General features: G+C 43.4%; 1 protein-coding gene and 1 pseudogene across 5 annotated transcripts; one reads left to right on the forward strand and one right to left on the reverse strand.

The window, feature by feature from the left end:
* Positions 1-2,412: 2,412 nt before the first annotated feature.
* Positions 2,413-5,050, reverse strand: LOC147888892 (UDP-glucuronate 4-epimerase 1 pseudogene; annotated as a pseudogene). Of its 4 annotated transcripts, none has more exons than XR_015543013.1 (3): positions 4,979-5,050; positions 2,707-4,415; positions 2,413-2,614 (listed from the first exon to the last, which is right to left on the reverse strand). The product of XR_015543013.1 is annotated as a UDP-glucuronate 4-epimerase 1 pseudogene, transcript variant X3 (transcript). The 4 variants fall into 4 exon arrangements; XR_015543011.1 differs by having other exon boundaries at positions 4,756-5,003; XR_015543012.1 differs by having other exon boundaries at positions 4,632-5,003.
* Positions 5,051-7,555: 2,505 nt separating this feature from the next.
* TIC55-II (translocon at the inner envelope membrane of chloroplasts 55-II) lies at positions 7,556-12,107 on the forward strand. The gene is made up of 3 exons (XM_087392697.1): positions 7,556-8,409; positions 10,469-10,571; positions 10,746-12,107. The coding sequence occupies exons 1-3, from the start codon at positions 7,853-7,855 to the stop codon at positions 11,859-11,861; spliced, it is 1,776 nt and encodes a 591-aa protein (XP_087248823.1). The 5' UTR covers positions 7,556-7,852; the 3' UTR covers positions 11,862-12,107.
* Positions 12,108-23,360: the final 11,253 nt, after the last annotated feature.

Genomic DNA, 23,360 nt, shown 5'->3' on the forward strand with positions numbered 1-23,360 from the left:
ACCTTAACAGCTGTGGGATTCGAGGGTGCTGCCATAGAGCCCCTTTGGCCAAACCAAGGGTCACCACCAAGGTTTTTCTTCCGCCTACACAAGCACAAGTGCTCCCGCTGCAGGGAGGGAAAAGAAAAAGGGAAAAAAGAGCGTCAGAGGGGGAGGCAGAGGCGAGGCAGGGCGAAGGAGGAGGCAGGGACAGAGGTGGAAGGAGGAGGGCAAGGAGGGCGGAGGGCAAAAGAGGAGGGAGGGCGATAAGGCGAGGGGGGAGAGAAGGAGGGGAGGAGAGGCAAAAGGTCAGAGAGGAGGCGGAGAGGGGAGCCGGCGGGGGATAGGAGAAGGGTGCGGGAGGCGGAACAAGTGGAGGTGGCAGGGGGCGAAGGTGGAGGACATGGAGGCAGAGAAGGCGGGGGCAAAGGGAAGTGGGGTGGCAGGAGACGCAGCAAGCGGAGGGGGGTGCAGCAAGCGGGCGAGGAGGCAGCGAAGGGGGGAGAGGTGGAGGTAGGAGGGGGCACAGCAGCGGTCGCAGGAGGGGCGGTGGGAGCGGAAGGGGCAGGAGCAGAAGGGGCGACGGGGAGGGCGGGGGAGTGCAGAGGGGGCGGACGGAGTGGAGGCAGCGGGGCAGCCAGGGGCGGCGCGGCGTCACAAGGAGCAGCAGCTTGCAGCTCCTCTAGGTTCGCACTCCTTGCAGCCTTTTCTTAAAATGCATCTTTAATTCACCTTAGTGTTAGATTCAATCAATTGCTCCTATCCTAAGTGCCCTAAGACCTATTTTTCATAAGTACCCTGGTTGTTGAAAGTGTCTTACGTGTGCTAACAGTCTTGATGTCCTCATTGTCATTGCAGTAAAAACATTTTTCTTCAAAGCTCGCTATCAACAGTCTTACAACCATTTTGGCAACAACCTATAGTGACATCATTGTCAATGTGGTTCGTTCAGGAGCTCTCCATCCGCACATTCCTTTGGAAGCTATTGCGCGTCCTCTAAAGCCAATTTTTGCTTGAATAGGAGCTCTCCATAGATGCATTTCCTTTGGAAGCTATTGCCTTTACTCTCTAGCCAATCTGCGGTTTAATTTGCCACCGTCCCCGGATTGATGCATGTAGATAGCAAATCATTTGGTATTTGATATGCATTTACTCTGTATTTCGCATTGCGATCGTATCATTGTACTTGTGGAACAACAATGAATGTCAATTGAAGACTCACTGTGTAGGTGCCAGCAACACATTTGCATTTATTGGCCTTGAGAGAGTATCCTGGCACTGGCTTGGAAGAGGGTGGAAAGAGTGCAAAAACCATATATAATAGAGGAAATGGGAACGAAAGTTCAAACCCCCTACCCAATTCTGCTAGCACCAACAGGCATCCTACTTTGGAAGCAGAAGCTCTATACCAACATATATGATACCTCACTATAGTGGCAGAAATGGATCTGGATAAACTCCCTCGCAAGGCAATGGAGGCATACAAATACAAGGCTCTCATGAACTCCAGGTGGAAACTGCTAACTGGGAGGGTATGCCAAGAGGACAGACTTTGCAAATTATGTCCATCACAAGAGACAGAGAATGAGAACAAGACACTTGTTGTCTGTCAAACTTACCAGCACATTAGAGAGAAATACAAGATATAGACTCTCACACCCATAAGCCTGCACACCCTCTTTGGGCAGCATTGGTAATGGACATAAACACATTAAAAATGGTCATTGACAGCTATCTGCAGAGCACACAGCATCATCCTTTGTCGTAAAGATCCTGCTGGGTCTCCAAATATCATATCATATCAAATTATCTGTAAAGAGTACCCTAAACCGGTACTCTGCAAAGGGCCTTAGCGAGTTGCTTCAACCACAGTGGCTGGTATGGGTTACTTTTTGTGATTGTACTTTGTCTCATAGGCCTGCAAGGCCTCCAGAAGACGTAAATACATCTCTCTCTCTCTCTCTCTCTCTCTATATATATATATATATATATATATATATATATATACCGTTTCTTCTACAATTCTATCCACCTCCTTCCCTTCTTAGGTCCGCCCTTCCTTAGAAACATGTCACTCTGATCTACAAAAAGAAGATAAGCAAATCCTGGTACCTCAGCTTCCAAGTTGACAGATATCCAACTTAGGATTGAAGCAACCAATAAAACCTTCAGCTTTCTGAATAAAATAGAGCTGATACACTTCTCACAAGGCTGCTATGGCAATTAAAATCACACATGGTGTGCACTCCAAAGTTATGGGCACAATTTACAAAGCTGATGTAAGAAGCAGCAATCACTACATCAACAAAAAGATTTTTATTCAGCAACGTAGTCTGGACAATGTGCCACACAAGAGGTAAAACATCACACCACAAAGTATTAAAAAAGTAATATAACACAGTTGACAGATAAAAACAAGTTCCAGTGTGTTTCGGCACAAATTCCATATTTGAGAAGGTAGTGTTACAAGCTCGAATCTGAGACAACCAAACAGATGAGCATATAAAAGATATAGCTGTAACTTGAGAGCCTTCATCTACATGCAAGCTACAGCTCATGTAACACTCTCCTACGATGTTGTCCTTGACCCTTCGGCTATATAAGAGACAAAGCTCCTAGCAAGATACAGGCACCCCTGCAGCCAGAATTCAAGATTACAATTTAGAAGGACATAGCTGATAAAAAAAATGGATAGAATAATCAGAGTACATACATTTTGTTGCTTACCAATTCTCTTGATTCTGTTATCCAGAAAAGAAAAATAGGCCTTCGTAACTCTTCTTGCATTAGAAAGGCCCATAAGTTACGCTCAAGTTAAGCTGCAAATCCTTCCATATAAGGTGCCCACAGAGACGCACATTTCAACATTGTTGAAAAGCTCTCTGAAGGTGGGCAATTTCATGCCAAAGCACAACATTTAGCTCATGCAGTACCGAACACACTAGGCTGCAAGCTTCATGCAGGATGCATTCAATGCCAAGAACTACCACACAATATTTCACTACACATGTGATACAGAGACAGAAAAACATGCCCTGAACTTCCAGATTCTCATCTTAGTCCACATCAGCAGACCACTAAGTACAGGTTATGACCCTAGTGTCACATCAGCACTACTTAATCCATAATGATCGAAGTACCACTTCACAAATTTCTTCAAGCCAGTCTGCAGGTCTGTGATTGGATGATACCCCAATTCAACCCGCGCAAGGGTGACATTGGCATGGGTGAAAGGAACATCTCCATTTCCTGGCATTGCTACAATGTTCTTCTTAGCCTCCACTTTCAGCAGTTTCTCCAATATGCTAACCAGATTTGGCACAGTCACTGGGGAGGTATTCCCCAGATTAAAAATTCTGAACTGTGCTGGCCCCTTTTTCTTGCCTCCAATCCCAGTACTCTTCTTAGCTGTGTCCAGCGCTGCCACACATCCCTTTACAATATCATCTATATATGTGAAGTCTCTAGCCAGATCCAACTGTTTAGGTCCTTGGTACACAGTGATTGTGTGGCCCTGCAGTATGTCATGTGTGAAAGAGAAATAAGCCATGTCAGGTCGACCCCATGGGCCATACACAGTGAAAAACCTTAAGCCAGTAATTGAAAGCCCATAGATGTGATTATAGGTGTGAGTTATCTCCTCCCCAGCCTTCTTGGAGGCTGCATACAAACTAGCCGGTCGATCTGTTCGATCAAATTCTGAAAAGGGCACCTTGGTGTTTAGACCATACACTGAGCTAGAAGATGCCCAAATAATTGCTGGTTGTGGTTGGGCAGATTTGCAAGCTTCTAACAGAGTGACAAGACCTGCAATATTACTGTGAACATATGAAGAAGGATTTTCCATGGCATACCGAACCCCTGCCTGCGCTGCGAGATGCATCACATGTGTGAAGGGAACCAGACCAAAGAGTACTTTCAGAAGAGCAGCATCGTTGATATCTCCTTCGACAATAAAAATACCATGCTTCTGAATGAAATCACGTCTGGCCCTTTTCAAGGACGGGTCATAATAGTTATTGAAATTATCAAGCCCCAAAACTCCATCTCCTCTTTTCTTCAGAGCAAGGGAAACATGCATGCCAACAAAACCGGCTGCACCAGTTACCAGCACCAATTTGCCATCATCCCTCTTCGAGTGGCAAGAACGCCTGACACGTTTTTCCCATTCTAACCCGCGCCAACCAGAGGTACTATGGACTGCCTTATAACCATCTAGAGAACTAGATAGGAGTACTACTGTGACGGCAAGACTAACCAATCCGGATACACATAAAATTGAGCTGGCTACTGAGAAACCCTGCCAATTGTGCAGCATACGGCCAAAGTAAGTGCTCCGCTCAACTTTTAGTTTTCCAGGCGTGGATGGAAACGTATCTAGAACCAAAGGGGGCATGGTAAGTCACAAAGAGGTATTAAAATATTATTTGAGAGGCCTGCAAGAGTAAACCATCAACGACTCTCAGGATTTACAGCCCACATCCCAAACAAATGACAACTTCATTGGCATAAAAGACCACCCAGTCAACCATTAATTCTCTCTCTCTCTCTCTCTCTCTCTCTCTCTCTCTCTCTCACACACACACACACACACACAATACAGATGTCCATCATGCGTCTCAAAAGGTTCAGCCACAGATGAAATGCTTAACGCAGACGAGTCCATGTAAGCAATCGGCTTCCTGCGTGTGTTTTTTATGGGACTACGCGGAAAGGCACGGGTGATCTCTTCGCTCGGCAAATGACACACCAGGGAGCTGTCAAACTTTCATATACCAGAATTTAGAGTCATAATCCTCTTTCACGCATGAAGCCCCGCTTCAAATATGATGTCTGATCGACGTGGGAGCCTGTCCAAAAGCTTGGCGTGTAGTGAAAGATTCCTTGGGATTTTATTCTTCTGGCAGCCAGACAAGGCTTCTCCGTGATAGATACGTAGTATGACGGTAACTCATACATATAGATGGAAGGAGAAAACCGGAAAACTGGGAGGAGGTACCTGTTATGGAGGCTTGCAGGTTGGGGTGGCTCTACGTTATGAGCTTGGCTGGGTGTCATCTTCACTTATACACAGCAATGCACACCTGCCGGTCGCAATACCGGTCACCGTTGGTCAAACGCCTCTTTACTTACTGTAGAGACTTAGGTAGCGTGCAAGCGTCACTAATGCCCTTATTTGATTGTTAGTAGTGGCCAAAGTCGCCCGACTAGCCTAAGAGCAGCTCCCCGCGTCAAAGTTGGCGTTGGGGAGGCTGTTGGCTGGGCTATGCTGGGTTGAATCGTGTCCCCCCGTGTTGTCTTGCTAAGTTATTCCACCACCTGCAACCTGCTCAAGCAGTCGTTTCGAGCTTCCATGGAGGCTGTAGCTTAAGGCAGTTGCAGACATAAATGTTGGTCTAGCCGGTTTAGCTAGTCCAGCAGTGGAATGCTCAGTTGGAATTTGGAAATTCCAAGCAGCCAGACCAGCAATCCACTACCACGAAAAATGGAACTCTCATCATTTTCCAGCCATGGGACTGTGAAAGCATTCTGCCAGTGGGGCTCTCCCAGCCCCACTGGCTAGCGTGGGGAGGTGCTCTAAGTTGAAGATTGACTAGCCAATCACAATGGTGCATTAATGGTGCGTACAAACTCTCTAAGTCCCCGCCTGACTCTGTTTCACAACCAGCAAGAAGATTTACAATTGTAGCTTGGTTGAATGGCCCACTTTTTCAGATGTCTGCACCTTAGGCTCCCTCATAATGGACAACAAAAACTTTTTGAATGGCCTATTAAAGACTACCATGTGGAAGTACATCCTTATTCTAGAGCCATGGGCAGATGTTTGTGAATCCTACCTAAGGCATTGTTGAAGATGCACAATAACTACCACAGCTCATGCCATTTGGGCTTTCGCCCACTTAAGCTAGTTACATACGTTCAATTTCCTCGAGAAGCCCCCTACTACCTGTCAACGTAGGCCTTGGGTGCACAGATGTGTCGGGGAAAAAAAGAGCACTTCCAAAGACAATAATCTCATTCATGGTACATAAATTAGCAAATTCAAAAGAGTGAAAACTGTGAATTTGTGTAGTTTTTTAGTAACTATATTTTCCTCTCCTAAATTTATTACAAATGGCATCGCAAGAAGAAAAACAAGCAAAAAGAAGGATGAGGCAATACAACTAGTTCCATCAATTCCCCCCATAGATATCAGATATAGCATGCTTTTTTATTTCCAAGGAGTGAGAGCCCAAACACTAGCGATTCTTGTAAGTACAATTCGAGAGATACACTTGAATTAGTATGCTAGGGGGACGTACTCGCTCCACCTAATGTCTTCATTGATGTACATTTTCGATCTACCCATTTACATGGCAGAGAACTTGTCTCCTTCGAGATCAAGGGTTGAGGGACTAAGGGTTTAGGGGGAGAATACGAGTGGGAGAGGAAGAAGGTATAAGAGCAGGGGGGAGGAGGAGAGAGTGGAGAAGGGGTTAATGATGGTGCAAAGTAATATCCCGTCTCTATGGAATTGCCCTTGGCGAGGAGAAGAAATTTAGCATCGGTAGGTCTTGTGGGGTATTTTGCACCTTGAGTTAGGAGTGAGAAGGCCCTCTCAATCACTATACTATTGAGTGTAATATTGAGTTGTCTTTGATGTACAGTGATGGGTGGTGCCATACTTGCCAACCTATGCATCCTTGGAGTGGTAAGAATGGAGAAAGTCCCTGATGTACGTGGTCATTGTAGGACTGTCCTCTAAGGATTTTAGACTTTCAAACAAATTGCTAAGAACCCTCTTCTCTAAGAAAGCTATTGTTGCACTGGAAAGAGCATAAGTCGATGTAGGTGGCCACACAAGCTCCAAGGATCGGGCTCCGTCAATGGTTGTGTAGGCCGGTGGTGACTGGGGTGGCATTTGTACTTGTCATGCACAGAATACTCATCAGAGCTATCGCTTTGAACCACAAATGCCAGTGGTCGCCTTGGTTGAGAGGAGGCAGATAGTTGCGAACTCTGGAGGGGGTCTTGTGAGGCTGAGGCGGTGGGCTCTTTCTTTGCATCCTCTTTAGTGGCGACATTGTTTCTGAACCTGTTGGCCTCTCGAACCTATAGAACAAGCGGGCCAAGGAGAGGTAAATAACTATGAGGAAGAAGGAGATCCAAAGAGGGGATTAATGGAGGGAAGTAACGTTTGGGGAGTAAGGGGACACATGGAGTAGTGGTGGAAGGACACGTGGAGTATTGGTGGAAGGGGACACGCACGAAGGGAGTCAACTTTGTGGCTGGAGCGATGGAGCGCAGCAGGATGGAGCTGTCAAGCACAACTGAGCAGGGACGATGAAGCTGAAGGGAGCGATGGAGGAGGATGGAGCTGAAGGGAGCGATGGAGCTGTAGGGAGCACGGACGATGGAAGTGAATAGAGCGGAAGGAAGCGAAGCAGTAGGGGCGATGGAGCGCAGCAGGGGCGGTGGAGCGGGATGGAGCGCAGCAGGTGGGATTTCGAAATCCCTGGTTTGCAGTAGGTAAGCATGGAGGTTAACCTTCCCCGTAATTCGCCCCGGATAAATGCAAGCACTCTTCCCACGAAAGACAAAGTGAGGACGATGAGGATTATCCTCAGGCAGCCCTTAAGGATTACCGTGGTGTGTGGTCGAACACGTACTCTTCAACATGCGTCATCATGATATGTTTACGGCTCTTCTTGCCTCCCATCATCTCGCGTTCCAGAGTGCTCTCTCTGTCTTCTCGGCAGATCGGCCGCTCAACAAGTCGAAAACTTGATTCTGTTGCAAAGAGATCATTAATCCTGGTTTGCCTGCTTGCGCGCTCTAACGCTTAACGCTTCAAGTACTGTAGCCAGCGCTGTTCCTCCTCAATTTGCTTGTCATGGCATCGTGGGCTTTGTGTTCACCAACTCTTGTCCTTGTCCCAGGCAGTCGGCGAATCAGCCAGTATGACTGCCAAATGATCCTTGATGCCCGTTGTCGCTATTTATCGGATGGTGCTCACGCGCAATGCAAAACGTTCATCTTTTCACGTCACGCCGGCCTTGCACCTCGTTGGATGATGAGCTATGGTGCTTCCAATGTTTCGGCCTGCGACTTTCCTGGCTCGACTATAGGTGCTAACAGCAAGGAGTCTGGTCGATATTCAAGTTTCCAAGTGCACTCGAATAGGCTGTCTACAGGCTACTTAAAATGCCGTGCCATTGCTGATGAGGCTACAGTTTACCAGTCTTCGAACGTTGGTGTTCTGTTGGAAGATACGGAACTCGCCGACAGTCCGGTAGCATACAGTTGGGAAGAAGAGTGGTATCCCTTGTATCTGACGCATGAGATCCCAAAAGATGCTCCTCTTGGCCTCAGTGTGTTTGACAAACAGTTGGTTCTTCACTACGACGGGAATGGCAAATTGCACTGTTACGAAGACCGATGTCCTCACAGGTCCCAACTTCTATCCCAACGCTCGAGCATAATTCTATTGAGAGGGATTCCAGATTCATTTAAATTCAGATGCTTGGGTTTCCTTTGAGCTTGATTTGACTGATCTTTACTATTGCTTGCATGAAAGGCGAGAGTAATGACGCTCTAAATCATGCACTTCAGTAAAGAAAGAAGTCCTCGTTAGCAGCCAGAGAATGACCACAGTATCTTTCACAAATATTGCGGAGGGTGTGGACCATATGAACTCAAATCTTTGCTAGCCACCCACATGACAAAGTGGTCCGGCCTAGATACCTCTGAGCTCAAACCATCCAGATATTTGCAGCCGCCAATAATTTCAGAGACCATTCCAACAACTCAGAGCTAAGCGACTCTGTATCGAGCCGTTAATCCTTTCGAATCAAAACGTCGCGGCTTTGTTAATGATCCATGTGGCAATATATATTTAGCTATTTGCATCCCCTGTGACTGCTGCCCATTGGCCCATAGGATACCACTATGCGAAGAGTCAGAAGAACAAGGGCAGCATTGGCCCATAGGAGACCACTATGAGAAGAGTCAGAAGAACAGGAATTTCGTCTCTCGTCTCGGAGATATCGGCAAGTTGCCAAAAGGCCTTATGAAGTTTCTTGTAGCTAGCTCGTCAAGCTTCACTTCTTGGCAAAGTTGCATACTCCAATCTATGTTCTCCTCTAGGTTGTCCAGCTAAGACTACTCTCTAGGATTTTATTGAGTTGACCTCCAGTTTTGCCCGATTTAGGTTCACCACCTGTTTACCATGTGGAATAGAGTAGTAGATAGAACAATCACTATCTATCGTAGAATAGCTCACCAAAAGATGCACAAGGATGTGTTACAATTATCTATCGTAGAATAGATCCACAAATGTGGGCAAAAGATGCACAAAGATGTGCTATGTGCTACGAATTACAATGATCTAACAAATGGTTCAGCAAAACCTGCAGCCTGAGGGAGGCTGAACACTAAGAGAATGGTAGAACTCGTTGCAGAGTTCTATTGCACTTGTCTGCTCCTGCACGCCTCGTGTAGGTACTTGAGTGGGATGTGGAGGAGTCCCACAAAGGTCTCTTTGTATAGGCCAAAGTGTCAAATCGATTGAGAGAGGGGGGCGGAGCATATGTTTAATCTGAAACACACAAATTATGCATAGCCCTGGTTTTTAAAAATTAGACAGCTTAATTCTGTTATTTCTCCATATAAATTTTGTACCATGCAACAGACATAGCCAGACACTGAGCAAGGGACTCGTGTCATGTCAGTCCTACATTTGTTCATTCGAATATTAGATTGTGGTAAAGCACGACAAGGAGATGGATTAACCGTCATACCCTGAGACTACTTCTTTAGATGTTATCCACGACAGATTCTTCGTATTATGAAATAAAGTATTATATCCTTGTGTATTTAATTGAGGAAAAGGAAATTGAAGGTAGCTTGGCACTAATCAGCGTGTTTGGGGAATATTGGTTTGCTATATCGCTTATCTCCTCCAGCCGTGCATGTTGGGAGGCAGCTTAATGACTTTTTTATCACCTGGAATTATTCATTATGCTGTCACATCTGCGACTGAGATTCTATGAAGCACTTGTAAACAGAGATGATTTTGCCTACTGATATGTTGTGGTTAGGATATGTTTGTGATATTGCATTGCATAGAATAGCGTTTTCTATGTAGGATTAGAAGAGTACTTGCAAACGCTCCAAAAGACACCATCCCCACATCCGTCCCCCAAATTTTTTTTGCAAAAAAATCCTCAACACATCAAACCATGTTTAACTTCCTAATGGTTATGTGTGAGTCTGTTTGTAATGCGCTGCAAACATTGACATCGTCACAGGGAACTAAAAGCATAGTTCAACTGTTGATTTGTCTTGCCTTTGAGCTTGAAGTTCTGATCTGTCCCCTTTTTCTCTCCTTAAATCCTTGCACTGCATTAACCGAGTTAAACATGCACTGTATCTGCAGAAGTACTCTCGTTTACTAGATTTAACGTAACCATCTCTTTGGTCAGCTCATATGTAAAGTTTTTCTCACCAGATTAGCAAAACTCTCCGAGGGACAGGTTATTGATGGCAGATTGGAGTGCCTTTATCATGGCTGGCAATTTGAGGGTGATGGTCAGTGCGTAAAGATTCCTCAGGTCTGTCCCCCCCAGCTCCTCTGCCCCCTTTTTCTTCCAGTTATTGTGCTTCCCTTCTCCTGTAGACCCTTGCCGCATTCCTTATGTGACTCTTTTAATGGTTAGAACACTGGGGGAGTAATTTCATAGTTGTAAATAGTATCCTGATGAATAATGTTATGGCTAGCTGTGCAGCTCCCTACAGGAGCCAAAATTCCAAGGGCTGCTTGTGTGCGCTCGTATCTAGTCCATGAATCTCAAGGAGTGATATGGGTATGGATGGCGGACAAGAGCAGAGCTGATTTTAAGAAGATTCCACACTTTGACTTGTTTGATGATCCAAACTGCAAAGAATTTTCCACAATTCATGTGCTTCCTTATGATCATTCTATACTTTTAGAGAACCTTATGGATCCTGCACACGTCCCCATTTCACATGATAGGACTGATTTGTCTGCAAAACGAGAGAATGCTCAAGCGCTGAACTTCGAAATATTAGAGAGAACAACAAGGGGTTTTGTAGGCAGGTGGGGGGAATCCAGCAGTGAGACTCTTTCGTTTACATCCCGATTCGAGGCTCCATGTGCATTTCGAAATGGGAAAGAGTCGCTAGATAAGGATGGGAATAAGAAGTCTTCTCTTGCAATCTTTCTTTGCCGACCTGAAGGACAGGGAAAGTCAATGCTGATTGCTCGTTTTGGAGCTGTCAGTAAAAATTCTAGTCTCCCCCCAATTCCCAAGTGGATGATCCATCAGGTCTCCAATAAAGTATTTGAGCAAGACATGGGCTTTCTGGCCTCACAAAATGAAGTGCTTTTGCAGAAAGGAGTACCAACCAGTGGTTTGTACCTCAATCTCAGGTCTTCAGATGTCTTTGTTATGGAGTACAGAAAATGGCTGGATAAAGTAGGGCACGGAATGCCGTACTACATTGGACACAAGAGCCTATCATCTCCACCTATGGCAGCTGTTCTGGAGTATGCTCCAGCTGGTCTGGTGGCAGCAACTGCATCTTCGCAGCCTGCAAAAGGAGCATTAGGATTGCCGTTTGCAGCTGACCCAACCAACCGCTATTTCCGTCATGTTATCCACTGTGCTGACTGTAGACGAGCACTTCAAAGTTTCAAGACCTGGAAGAACGTTTCATATGTTCTGGCTGGGCTCTCTGCCGGTTTGGGAATGATCGTTTCAAGGACACCATTGAGAACAGCTCTTGTTGTCATAGCACTTCTGTCAGTAGCATGTTCGTATTCCTGCCAACTGGGTGTAAATCTCTTGACGACAAACGAAGTACGGCCACATCGAAAATAAAGAGTGGTGAAACATTTTGTTCTGCATGGGAAATTTGAACAGTCCAACAGCGTTTTTTAATACTTCAGTAATAATAGCGTGTGTATCAATGTTATGGGGACATACTGGGCATTGGTATTCTTTGGATCAATGAACATTATTATGTGCCTCTAGATGACCGCTTCTTCTACAATATTATTGGTTGAAAGGCTAGGTTTACCATTGTCACATGTGAATGCATTATAGTTGTGTGAAACAAGAAAAAATGTATAAATGACTTATTCCTGGAAATTTATTGAAGTTATCTAGGTGTGTGAAACAAGAAAAAATGTATAAATGACTTATTCCTGGAAATTTATTGAAGTTATCTAGGAAGTTACATTCAAAATTTCTCTCTCTCTCTCTCTCTCTCTTTCTCTGGGTATATAGTCTCATTCTGGCCAACATTTTTGTTGTTCTTGGTGAGTAGACTTGTTAATTACAAGAGTGACTCTTTTTGTTACAAGAGTTCGATCCTCAGGATTGACATCTGATGATCCCCTTGTGGCCTGACGTTAAAAAAATCTTTTTCTTGTTCTTCTTCTCTCTCTCACACACACACACATACACATAATTTTTGTGAAACATACTTTTTTTTTTGGTCGATTCACACACTTTTTTTGTGTTTGCAGAAACACACACTCAGACTTTTTTTTAAGGTGAATACTGTCTCTATCTCTCTCTCTCACAACAAGACAAAGCACCCATAGACGCGCACACAGACGCGTTTACTGAACTAAATAAAAAACTTACGGGCGCGTCTATTTTGCATTTGGAGATTCGTGTCTACCAACGTGTCTATATAGCACACACGCGCGTATAGACACGCATTTAGACGCTTAAATACACTCTCTTATAAATGCGTTTATAGACGCAAAAATACACGCTTGTCGAACAGACAGACGCGTATATAGACGTGTTTATAGACGCACTGATAGACGTGCTTTATAATATTTTTTTTTTAAATTTACAGAATGCTATGTATGTTGTGTATGCTATATAGTTACAAGAATCCCATTTCCACATTGTGTAATTCAATTCTTACAGCCAACCGCATTTTAATTACAATTTCAAATAAAACATTATAACTCCAAAACGCAATAAAATTGAAAGCTCAAAAAGTGCTTGTATGTACATATAGCACGAAGCTAAGCCATGTCATGTGGCTTCAAGTACAAAAAATAAGAGGAGTGTATATACAAGAGGCACGAAGCCAAGCCAGTGGCTTTAAGTACAAAAAAGAGTAGCTAGCACTACTACGACTAATCCTCGCTGCCTTTCACGCTCCCTTCTGCGCTCCCTTCTGTGCTCCCTTCTGTGCCTCCTTCCTTGTCTTCCTCGTTGTCTTGTGCACGGGCCTGTAAACAAGGGACAACATATATCAATGTATGAAAAATCAAATCTTTACTTATAATTTTGGCATTATTTAATTACTTTCAAATACCTCGGGGGTCGCTCCAGTAGTTCGGGTATACTGCTCCTCAGTAATCAACCCGTCATCATAGAAGTGCCTCCATGTATCTCCTCTGCGATGGTGGCGGTGGTAGGCTGTCTCCACAGGAGTAGGGTATCTGCCCACGATCTCAAGCTGCAAGATGACACAATTTGCAGAGCGATTAGTACAAAGAAACAACCTCCTAATAAACTACATAAGCAATATAATTTGAGATCGATACTTACAAATTGGGCCTCCCATGATTTAACACCCCCTGCTCCAAAATGCGCGCTTCCATATTCCTCCATCTGGATCCTTTGTGCCTCCACGTGTTGCAGACTGGGGTCCTCCCTTGCTGACTTCATTGCTTTCTTTCACTCACGCTTGTGAGCGGTGTGGGGCGGGCCCCTTGGTGGTTGACCTTCCTCGAGCCTGGCAAGCTCCGCTAGTGCCTGCCTCTTAAGCGAAGATCTTTTATTGCCAAGTATCGTAATAATCTTTGACTTGGTCCATTTATCTGTGAACTGGAGATTGGGGAGGTTAGGATACCTAGAGCGAACAGCAGCGAGGGTCTCATCAGCCAATCTCTTTGGCTGGTCTTTGAAGTGGATAAAGCAATCTCTGTAATTGTTAGCAATTACAGAGCGCATGAAGGCCATGATGTCCTTCCCCCGCGCATCCATCAAGATGCCTCCTGTCTGAGTGATGTCATAGAATATCGTACCATCACTCGGAGGCACGTCTAAATCATCTGAATCATCATCGTCCCTACCGCCACCCCTCCCAAAGCATTGTGCCATGCATCCCCCACCACTCTCCCGACTACTACGCCTGCTACCGTGTCGTGTCGAGCTCGTACGTTAGCCACTCGTAGCTGGAGACTGCAGGGGACTACGCTAACCACTCGTAGCTGGAGAACCGAGTCTCGACTGCACAGGAGTACGTCGACATCTCTGCGAGACAGAAGGACCTCCTGACGGCATGGGGGAAGGGGCATAAGACGGCATGGCAGAAGGGGCATAAGACGGCATGGCAGAAGGGGCATAAGACGGCATGGGGGAAGGGGCATAAGACGGCATGGCAGAAGGGGCATAAGACGGCATGGCAGAAGGGGCATAAGACGGCATGGGAGATGGACTTGCGCTATGTAGCCGGCTGGGCTGTGCTGACTCCGCTTGGGTGATCTCAGCTGGTGTGGGGTGGTTTGGAGTCTATAGTGCCGACTCCTGGGGGGTGTTTAGAGTACCCGTCATATACCTGTATAACTCCGCAGGACTAGGAGGGTGCCCTAAAAGGTTATATAAGTCCCTCCAAATAGAATCCCGGGGATCAGGTTAGCTGGAAGCGCTTCCTGGCCACATGTTGAACTGGAAAAAAGAAAAAAAATATATTACTGATGAGCTAAGAAGAAAGGGGAAGGGAAGAGAGGATTACTATCAGAGCGCGTCTATAGACGCGTCTGATTAGCGCGTCTACTTTCGCGTATAACAGTGCGTCTATAGACGCGGCTGTCTGTGTCTACAAACAGGCTAGACGCGTGTTTAGACGCGGTTTTAGACGCGCTCTGAGACGTGCCTATAGACGCGCTCCGACAGATGGACTTTTCTAAAAAGTAGAAAAGGACATTGCGCGCGACACACAAACGTGACACTGATACCCAGATTATGCATTTTTTGGATACGAGAAAGTACAAATCCCCAAAGAGAGCAAACTTCCAAAAAAGATCAACTGCAAAAAGACTTACCTTGGATAGAGGTATGGAAGGTTCTTCTTCTTTTTCAAAGTTGCTTCTCCTCCTTGTTCGTCCTCCTCTCCTTTAAGCTTGGAAGTAAGTGTGGGTGCCTTCCTCTTAAGTGTAAGCTTGGAAGTAAGTGTGGGAGCCTTCCTCTTAAGCGTCGAAACTGTGGATCTGCTAATAAGGAAGCAAGCAAGCCGCGCAAAGTATAAGTAATGTGAAGAAAAGCAAAGCGAGCGCGCTAAAAGCAGGTTTAAAAGCCGCGTCTATAGGCACGTCTAAATACACAGAGGAGACGCGGTTTTAGACGTGCTTTTATACGCGCTTTTAGACGCGCCTTTAGACGCGCCACAGACTTTAAAATTAAACATTTGAAGAAGAGCAAATTTGGTGGGTTTTTGTTTGTAGGATGTCTTCATCTTCAACAAGTAGCTCCAGTGAGGATGAATCCCTCCGTATCCACCATCGCGAAATGTGGTTGGAGCAAAAAATCAAATGTCTATGTGATCGATGTCGAGGAAACATGTATCGTGCACGCATGATTACACTCAATCACATCTCAAAGTATGGAGAATGGGATGTGACCGTAAATAGGGTAAGGGTTTGCAAGTTAAGGTTGATTGAGATACCTATGGGTGTTCATATGTTTGAGTTATGATCCCGTTTTAATTTGATACAGGATGCAGTGCCACACCCGCATATGTTGCATTATGCTCGCTGTGAGGAGGCGAAGCGTCGGCGATATGAGGTGGGATCTTCAGGAGGGACCGTTACGAATGCATGGAGTGATGGTGATAGTAGCCCTCAGCCATTACCTCATGAAGCCGTGGAGGAGGAGTTGTTTGATGATATGGTGTGGGATTTATATGTCCATCAAGGGAGGGATGATAGCATGGAGCAGGATGATCTTTTTACTGCAGCATCGACTCCACTATTTGAGGGGTGCACATTCTTTATTCTACGTGCCTCCCTTGAGTTACTAAACTTGCAAACCATCTATGGATGGAGCAATGCAAGTTTGAATGCATTACTCAAGAAAGCTTTAAAGTCGATTTTGCAAACATGGTGAATTATGCTAGTGGGTCAATTATTCGAATGCTTTTCCTCATTTATGGTCTTCACGTGCAGGCTATTGTGTAAAATGCTTCCAAGGGAGAATGAATTACCGACCTCAAGAGATATGGCAAGGCAACATGTGACCTCTCTTGGAGGATTAGATTACAAGCGCATCCATGCATGTGTCAACGATTGCGTTTTGTTTCGTGGACTACATAAGGATGCAAGAGAGTGTCCTACTTGTGGAGAGGCAAGATATAGAGCAGATCTCAAAACTTTGGACGTGCCTCGTAAGGTTCTGCGACATTTTTCCATAATCCCTCACATCCAACATATGTTTAAGTGCAAATCTATTGCAGAGCTCATGTCATGGCATTCCTCCCATCGATCAACCGATGGCAAGTGGAGAACTCCCACGGACTCTCCTGCGTGGAAGCATATTGAAGACACATGGCCAAGCTTCAAGGAAGAACCTAGGAGCTTGAGACTTGGATTGGATATGGACGGTGTGAACCCATTTGGTCTCAAAAGCACGTCTTATAGTGTATGGCCAGTGATATTGGTGAATTACAATCTTTCACCCTCTATGGCTATTAAGAAAGGACATGTTATGCTGTCCCTTCTAATTCCAGGGAAACATAAAGTCAAAAACCCTGATGTTTATTTGGAGCCTTTGATTGACGAGCTAGAGATACTTTGGAGAGGTATCGAGGTACATGATGTGAGCAGGCCTCCCTCGTCACGAGACTTCAACTGCAAAGCAGTCTTGATGTGGATGATGCATGACTTCCCAGGCTATGGCGAGTGTTCAGGTAAGCATTGCACTTCTAATTATGAATAGGCAAAGGATGTGGCACCCTAAACCCACCTTCAACTCTTAATTGCATTTATTGTTCAGGTCTCACTACATCGGGTTACCATGCATGTCCTGTTTGTGGTCCTTCGCTAGTTGCCTCACGGGTAGACGCATTGAATAAGGTCATCTATGAGAATTACCATCGATTTCTCCCACCTGATCATCCTAGATATGTTGCCCCTTGGAATGAAGTCCTCCCACAATCACTCACCGCAGGAGATTGGATGAGAATTTGGGACGGTTCCACGACTCCTCCACCACTTGGCATGAGCCAGTAAGGGTTTGTAACTATTGTGTGCTATATTGGCTGGAAGTAAAGATTGCCCGCTAACACTTTATTTTGTTTAGATACTCCATCTTTTATCGTTTACCATATTGGTCCCACCTCAAGATCAATCACCTGCTTGATCCCATGCATATCTTCAAGAATGTGGCATCTACCATTTGGGAGCATTTGAATGGGACATGAGATTCCGCAGGCATAAGGGAGGATCTACGTACCACCTCGGGGGGGTCACTCATCATATGTAACCCTATCACGTGAGTTCAACAGAAGGATATTTTTTATTTCTAGAATTTACAGAAATAAATATACATAAGGGACTATTTAAAATAGTTTTGGAAAAAATTTACAGATTTGTATAGAAAAGGGGTACATTTTATTAATGAAAAAATTTACAGATAAGGGATTTTAAATATAGGCCTTGAACGCACGTGATATAGAGGGTTTATACATAGTGACCCCCCTGAGCGTACCACAGGGAGGATGCGTGAAGCTTGGCCACAAGAGAGACCAAATGGGCATATTCTTTTACCTCGTGCACCGTGGATGTTATCAAAGCTAGAGATGGCGACGATGAAGCGCGCTATTACTACAATTCGTACTCTCACTGGATGCATGAGGTGTTTGAAGGGAGCCTTTACAAAGAGCAAGAAAAGAGATATAGAGCAATTATATGGCTTGAAATCTCATGATTGGCACAAGATGCTTTAAGTAAATATTTTATGTGCATAATATCTTTTTCCTTTCAAATTTGTGAGTGAATAATTATAAGCAACTAATCAACCACCTCCTCGTGGGTTCAGTTCATACTACCTACTAGCATCTCACATAGTGCATCGAAGGACGTGAAAGATTGTATTTACAAGATGGGCGAGCTTGTGAGGTACTTTACATGATATAAAATATGATGCGTATCAATGCACCATGCAAGTTTGAATGCATATTGCTAATATGCTGTACTTTTTCATTTCTAAGTATGTGAGCTCAAAGGAAATAGATCCCACCACGCTTGAGAATGCTCGAGTTATGTCAGTGGAGGTGGTTTGTTTAGTGGAGGAGACATTTCCACGTTCTATTCTCACAAGCCAACTACATCTTATAGTGCATTTGGTGGATGAGATTGCTATATGCGGTACTATACATGCACGATGGCTGTTCTTCCTCGAGCGCTTCATGAAGACCTTGAAGGGCTTCGTGAGACAAAATGCAAGACCCGAAGGTAGCATGGCCGAGGGTTGGTTGGTATAAAAGTCACTTGTATATATTTCTGAGTTTCTTGTTGATGTGGATAGCTCTCTCCCACGACTATGGAGAGATGATGAAGACCTAAGGATGACCTCTATTGTGCCTCAAGGGAAAGGACGCAACAAAGTAATAGACACGGAGTTGCATAATAGTATCAACCTCTTTTGCGTGCTTAATAGTGATGTGATGAAAAGATGGGTGACAAGATACGAGGATGCAAAGGCAAGAAGACAAGAAGAAAGGGCCCTCTTTCGTACATACCACGGATCTCATGTGCCATACCCTCAGTATCTAAGAGCACTTCCAAAGGATATTCATGTGGATTGGCTACTTGATGAAATGGAGAAAGCAGAGAAAGACGAGGGGATGCATATCACAATGGAAGAATGGGAGTATGCTAGGGGATGCATGAGCAAGGTCGGTATATAGAATCTTATGCATAAGTTAGGAGCTTTCAATAATTTAGATTGCTTATTTAATTGATTTTTTCTTGGTGTAGTACACTATGTTCAATGCTATATGGTGTGAGGGCAAGCATTTTCGAACACAACGGATTGATGATAAGAGAAACACACAAGATTGCGGCGTCATTGCTAGCTTTGAGGGAGCCAATGGAGCCATGGATGATTATTGTGGCATAATATTATGCTTGACTTTCGACGCTTCTTTGTGTATGTTTTGGATGTAAAGTGGTTTAAGGACGTGGTGGAAAGAGGCCCTAATGCAACAATCAAACGCCATGCAAGTGGCTTTGTAACTATTGACTTCACAAAGTTTTGGCAAAGTAGGAAGGACACACTAGTACTACCGCAACAATGTGAATAGGTACTGTGCACTCATAAAAATACTTGCTTTTAAATATTTGATGTAAGAAAAATAACATAATTGTATTTGTGTTTGAATTAGGTTGTCTATCAACCAATGGTGGATAATAATAGATGGTGGCATGTCATACCTATTATGCCACGTTCCAAAGTGATGTATAGTACATTTACTAATATGGAGCGTATGGAGGATGATCATGGCCATGGACGTGATGATGATCGTGATACGAGAGAGGAGGATGATCATGAGATAGGAGATACAGATATTGAGGCCGTTACCTGTGAGGATGAGTCTACCATTGGTGATGCTGATTTCGATGAGCACATGAGTAGCACAAGTAGCAGTGGGTTGAATGTATTTGTAGATCTAAACACTTGTTTGGATTTTGAAGTAGATAGTTTGGCAAGGGTTGATCTCATTGAGGATGAGATTGAACCGTAGCCCCATCATTGATATTGGCAAAACTATTTTACATATTGTCTCATTCTCATCACCTCACTTAATTCTTGTATATGTGGGCTTGCAAAAAATTATGTGCTTTGGTAATCATGGGAAATGTTTGGAAAGCAATGATGTATACCAAAATCTCACTTTCTGTATTCTCTGGTTTGCGTCTATCTACGCGTCTAAATGCGTGTCTAATTCTCAGTGTAAACGTGCAAATAAACGAGCTAATACACGCGCAAATAGACGTGCTGATAAACACGATGTTAGACGGGCCCGTATTTTCTCAGTTTACAAGTTTACACGTGCAAATAGACGTGTTAATACACACACAAATAGACGAGTTGTTAGATGCACTTTTAGACGCGCCCGTAATTTCTCTACTAAAGCAACGCCTATAGACGTGCCTGCTATTTTGTGCGACTACCAAGCGCGTCTATAGTTGCTTTGTGTTGTTGTGTCTCTCTTGCACATGAGTGTGAATGTAATGGTTTCCTTTATTTTTATCTTGATATTTACTTTATTAATATGTTTTCTTAATGACAAGATTATGAACTTCATGTTTCTTTTTGTGACCTTAATAGCTAAAGTTGTTACTTTATTAGTACAAATGAGATAGTATTTTCTATTTTTTGGTTTTCTTGTATGATCATCGTAATATTTTCTACTTTTTGGTTTTGTTATGATACTAATCATGTATCATCTATATGTCATAAGAAACAAAGATGATTCATGGGAAAAGATTTTTAAATTTAGTTTGTGCTTTATATACAAGTGTGTATTGAGGTGTTTGTGAGGCAAGGTTAGTAGCATTTAATTTGGTATTAAAGCTCTCTTAAAGTAACATTTCTAGTAATTGATGATACTTAATACTACATCCGAAGGTATGAATAGTTAAATTATCCTTAAAGTCTTCGAGCTTTCCTTCCATATGGCTATGTTTGGCTTCTTGTTTTTTGTGTTGTAATGATGCCTTTTTGGTCATACCTTGTGGCAGTTTTGAGTCTACATTCCTTTTTGCACTAAAAATATGCTTGCAAAAAAGGGAGAAGAGTTGTGTTATTAGCACCTTATGCCCTCCTTATGCCCCTTGTTGATAATTGTCTTTTATCTAGCAAGTAGTGTTGGCTAAAATTGTCGGTGTGCTGATTTCTTCCTTCATGTTAATGATCTTCAAAGTATAGATTGATTGTGTATAGGACATAAGGATTCATCTACTTTTACCCTTTAAATTTAGTGGACGAAGTTGCCAACAGGGTTACTTGTACCACCAAGCTATTCATAATCTTGATGTTGCCAAGTTATCATTGATTTACTAAGCAATGATGAGAGGATAAGGAGGACCCAATTGTAATCGAATTGCTCATGACCTTGGGATATTGTGCTAGCTTATCAACCTTGTTAATTTGAACACATAGCTCGCATACTCAACACACACAACTCACATAACACATAGCTCACATACTCAACACACACAATCACGAGGGGAGAAGCTACTAGCCTCTTGGCTATACAAAATGCAGAGTCTTTTCTTTTCTTTCAAAAAGATGAACATGATATAATACATATTAACCCTAATATGAGTTTTTCGAAGTCCATAAGACTATTCACACTCTAACTTAGATCCCTTCTAGAGTTCTTTATGTCCCTAACTGTCTACCCCATGTATAAACATATACACATATCTCCCACCATATGTACATGAACGATGACCATACCAACAACCCATACTTTAACACTTCCTGCCATGGATGGTTTCCATATCACATAGAGATATAGGGTTTTAACTTTCAGCTTCTCACAAGGCAAGGGTTTTGTGAACAAATATGTAGCTTGGTCCTCAGAAAAACAATGGATGTCAATGTGCTTTGATCTCTCATGGTCTTTTGGATTCTTTGAAGGAAATGGGTTCTTGATATCACAAAAGAGCATGCTATAGCACCATCTTGGACTATACCAAGATCCTCCAAGAGCCTCGAAAGCTTCATATGCACTCCATGCAAGATAAATATACTATGCCACTACTATAGACAATGCCATGGTTGCTTCTTGCTAGACTAAGTCTTAATGAGGATTTAGCATGAATGTGTATATCAAAATAGACTTGCACTTGGGGCCACTAAGGTATATGAGAGACTACTTTTCTCAATTCCAATGGTGGACACATGACTTTGCTATGAATAGTCTCACAAGACTTACTGCATAGTAAAGATTAGTCCTTGTCAATGTCATCAAATAGATGAGCTTACCAATCGCTTGTGGGTATAATGTAGGATCAAAATTGTTGCACTTGGTCTATGTAAAGGTGTATCATCTAACATTTTGAATTGTTGCAACATAGATTCTATGTAACTTGTTTGAATAAAAAATATGCCTTCCTCTATTTCTTCTATCTCAACACCCAAAATGTAATGCAAGAATCCCAAATCATGCATTTCAAGCTTCTTGAAATATTGACCTTGACTTCTTTGGTGAGCTATTGTTGCTACCCACTATGATGAGATCATCCACATAGAGTGCAAATTATAAGAGCATTTGCATTTCTCCACATACACTCCATGATCAAGTTCACTTTGTATGAACCCTTATTGCCTGAAATATGTGTCATTCTTTCTGTACAAAGCTCATGGGGCTTGCTTAAGACCGTAAAGTTCCTTCTTCAATTTGCACACTAGCTACTCAGACCCTTTTTCCATAAATTCTTATGGCTGGCATAGATACACCTCTTCTTGTAGTCCTCCATTAAGGAGTAAAGATTTTACATCCATTCGATTGAAGTTTAACCCCATACTATATGTAAGAGAAAGAAGAGGGTGGAATGTTTTCATCCTTGTGACTTGTGCAGAAGTCTCCTAAAACTCAGTGCCTTCATTTTTAGCATATACTTTTGTCACCTATCTTGCCTTATACTTGTTTACATTCCCATCAACTTTGTGCTTGACCTTGCAGACCAATTTGCATGTAGCCAATGGCATTTTTTCCCTTGGGTGGTTCCATCAACTCCCAAGATTCATTTTTATAGAATGCCATTATGTTATTCTTCTACAACATCAACCCATTCCTTGGATTCTATTGCCTCTCAAAAGTTGGTAGGATCCTTGACTTTGCCACACCATGTGAAAATGGTTTGCAATCTTCTAGGCTTGATGTTGTTGATACTACTCTCTATTTCATCCACCAAATTCTTTGCATATCTTGGCATATGTCTCGATGATATGGCTTCTTAGTCATACTGACCATGAGATGCCTTCTCTATCTTGGAATTTGCAGAATGTAAACAAGATGCTCGCCCAATCCTTTGACTCCTCTACTCATGCTAGGTATCATGTCATCAAATATTCCAGATTATGTAGATGTCTATAAATTTGAGTCTCTGGCATGGTCATTCTCTTGTTTGTTTGCTCTTCTATCTAATTCCTCATAACCATGTAGCTTGCTTTACGCTCTCATCAAACAATACATCAGGGAAGAAAACATTTTATGAGTTGTAGGAATATACCCCTACATACCCAACCGTGACGAACTTCACTGTCTTGGAATCAAAATTATGCATTTTGTCCTTTGACACATGAGCATAAGGAGTTAATCCAAAAACTCAAAAA

This window comes from Dipteris shenzhenensis, chromosome 21 (genome assembly GCF_047967505.1).
Source record: "Dipteris shenzhenensis isolate YYH24624 ecotype China chromosome 21, Dip_SZ_1.0, whole genome shotgun sequence".
Taxonomy (NCBI): domain Eukaryota; kingdom Viridiplantae; phylum Streptophyta; class Polypodiopsida; order Gleicheniales; family Dipteridaceae; genus Dipteris; species Dipteris shenzhenensis.

Bases quoted from the DNA above. Each gene is read 5' to 3' on its own strand.
- TIC55-II (XM_087392697.1), top strand. From the start codon at position 7,853: ATGGCATCGTGGGCTTTGTGTTCACCAACTCTTGTCCTTGTCCCAGGC. The intron at 8,410-10,468 runs GTCCCAACTTCT...TTTTCTCACCAG, and splicing joins GAAGACCGATGTCCTCACAG to ATTAGCAAAACTCTCCGAGG. The intron at 10,572-10,745 runs GTCTGTCCCCCC...CTAGCTGTGCAG, and splicing joins AGTGCGTAAAGATTCCTCAG to CTCCCTACAGGAGCCAAAAT.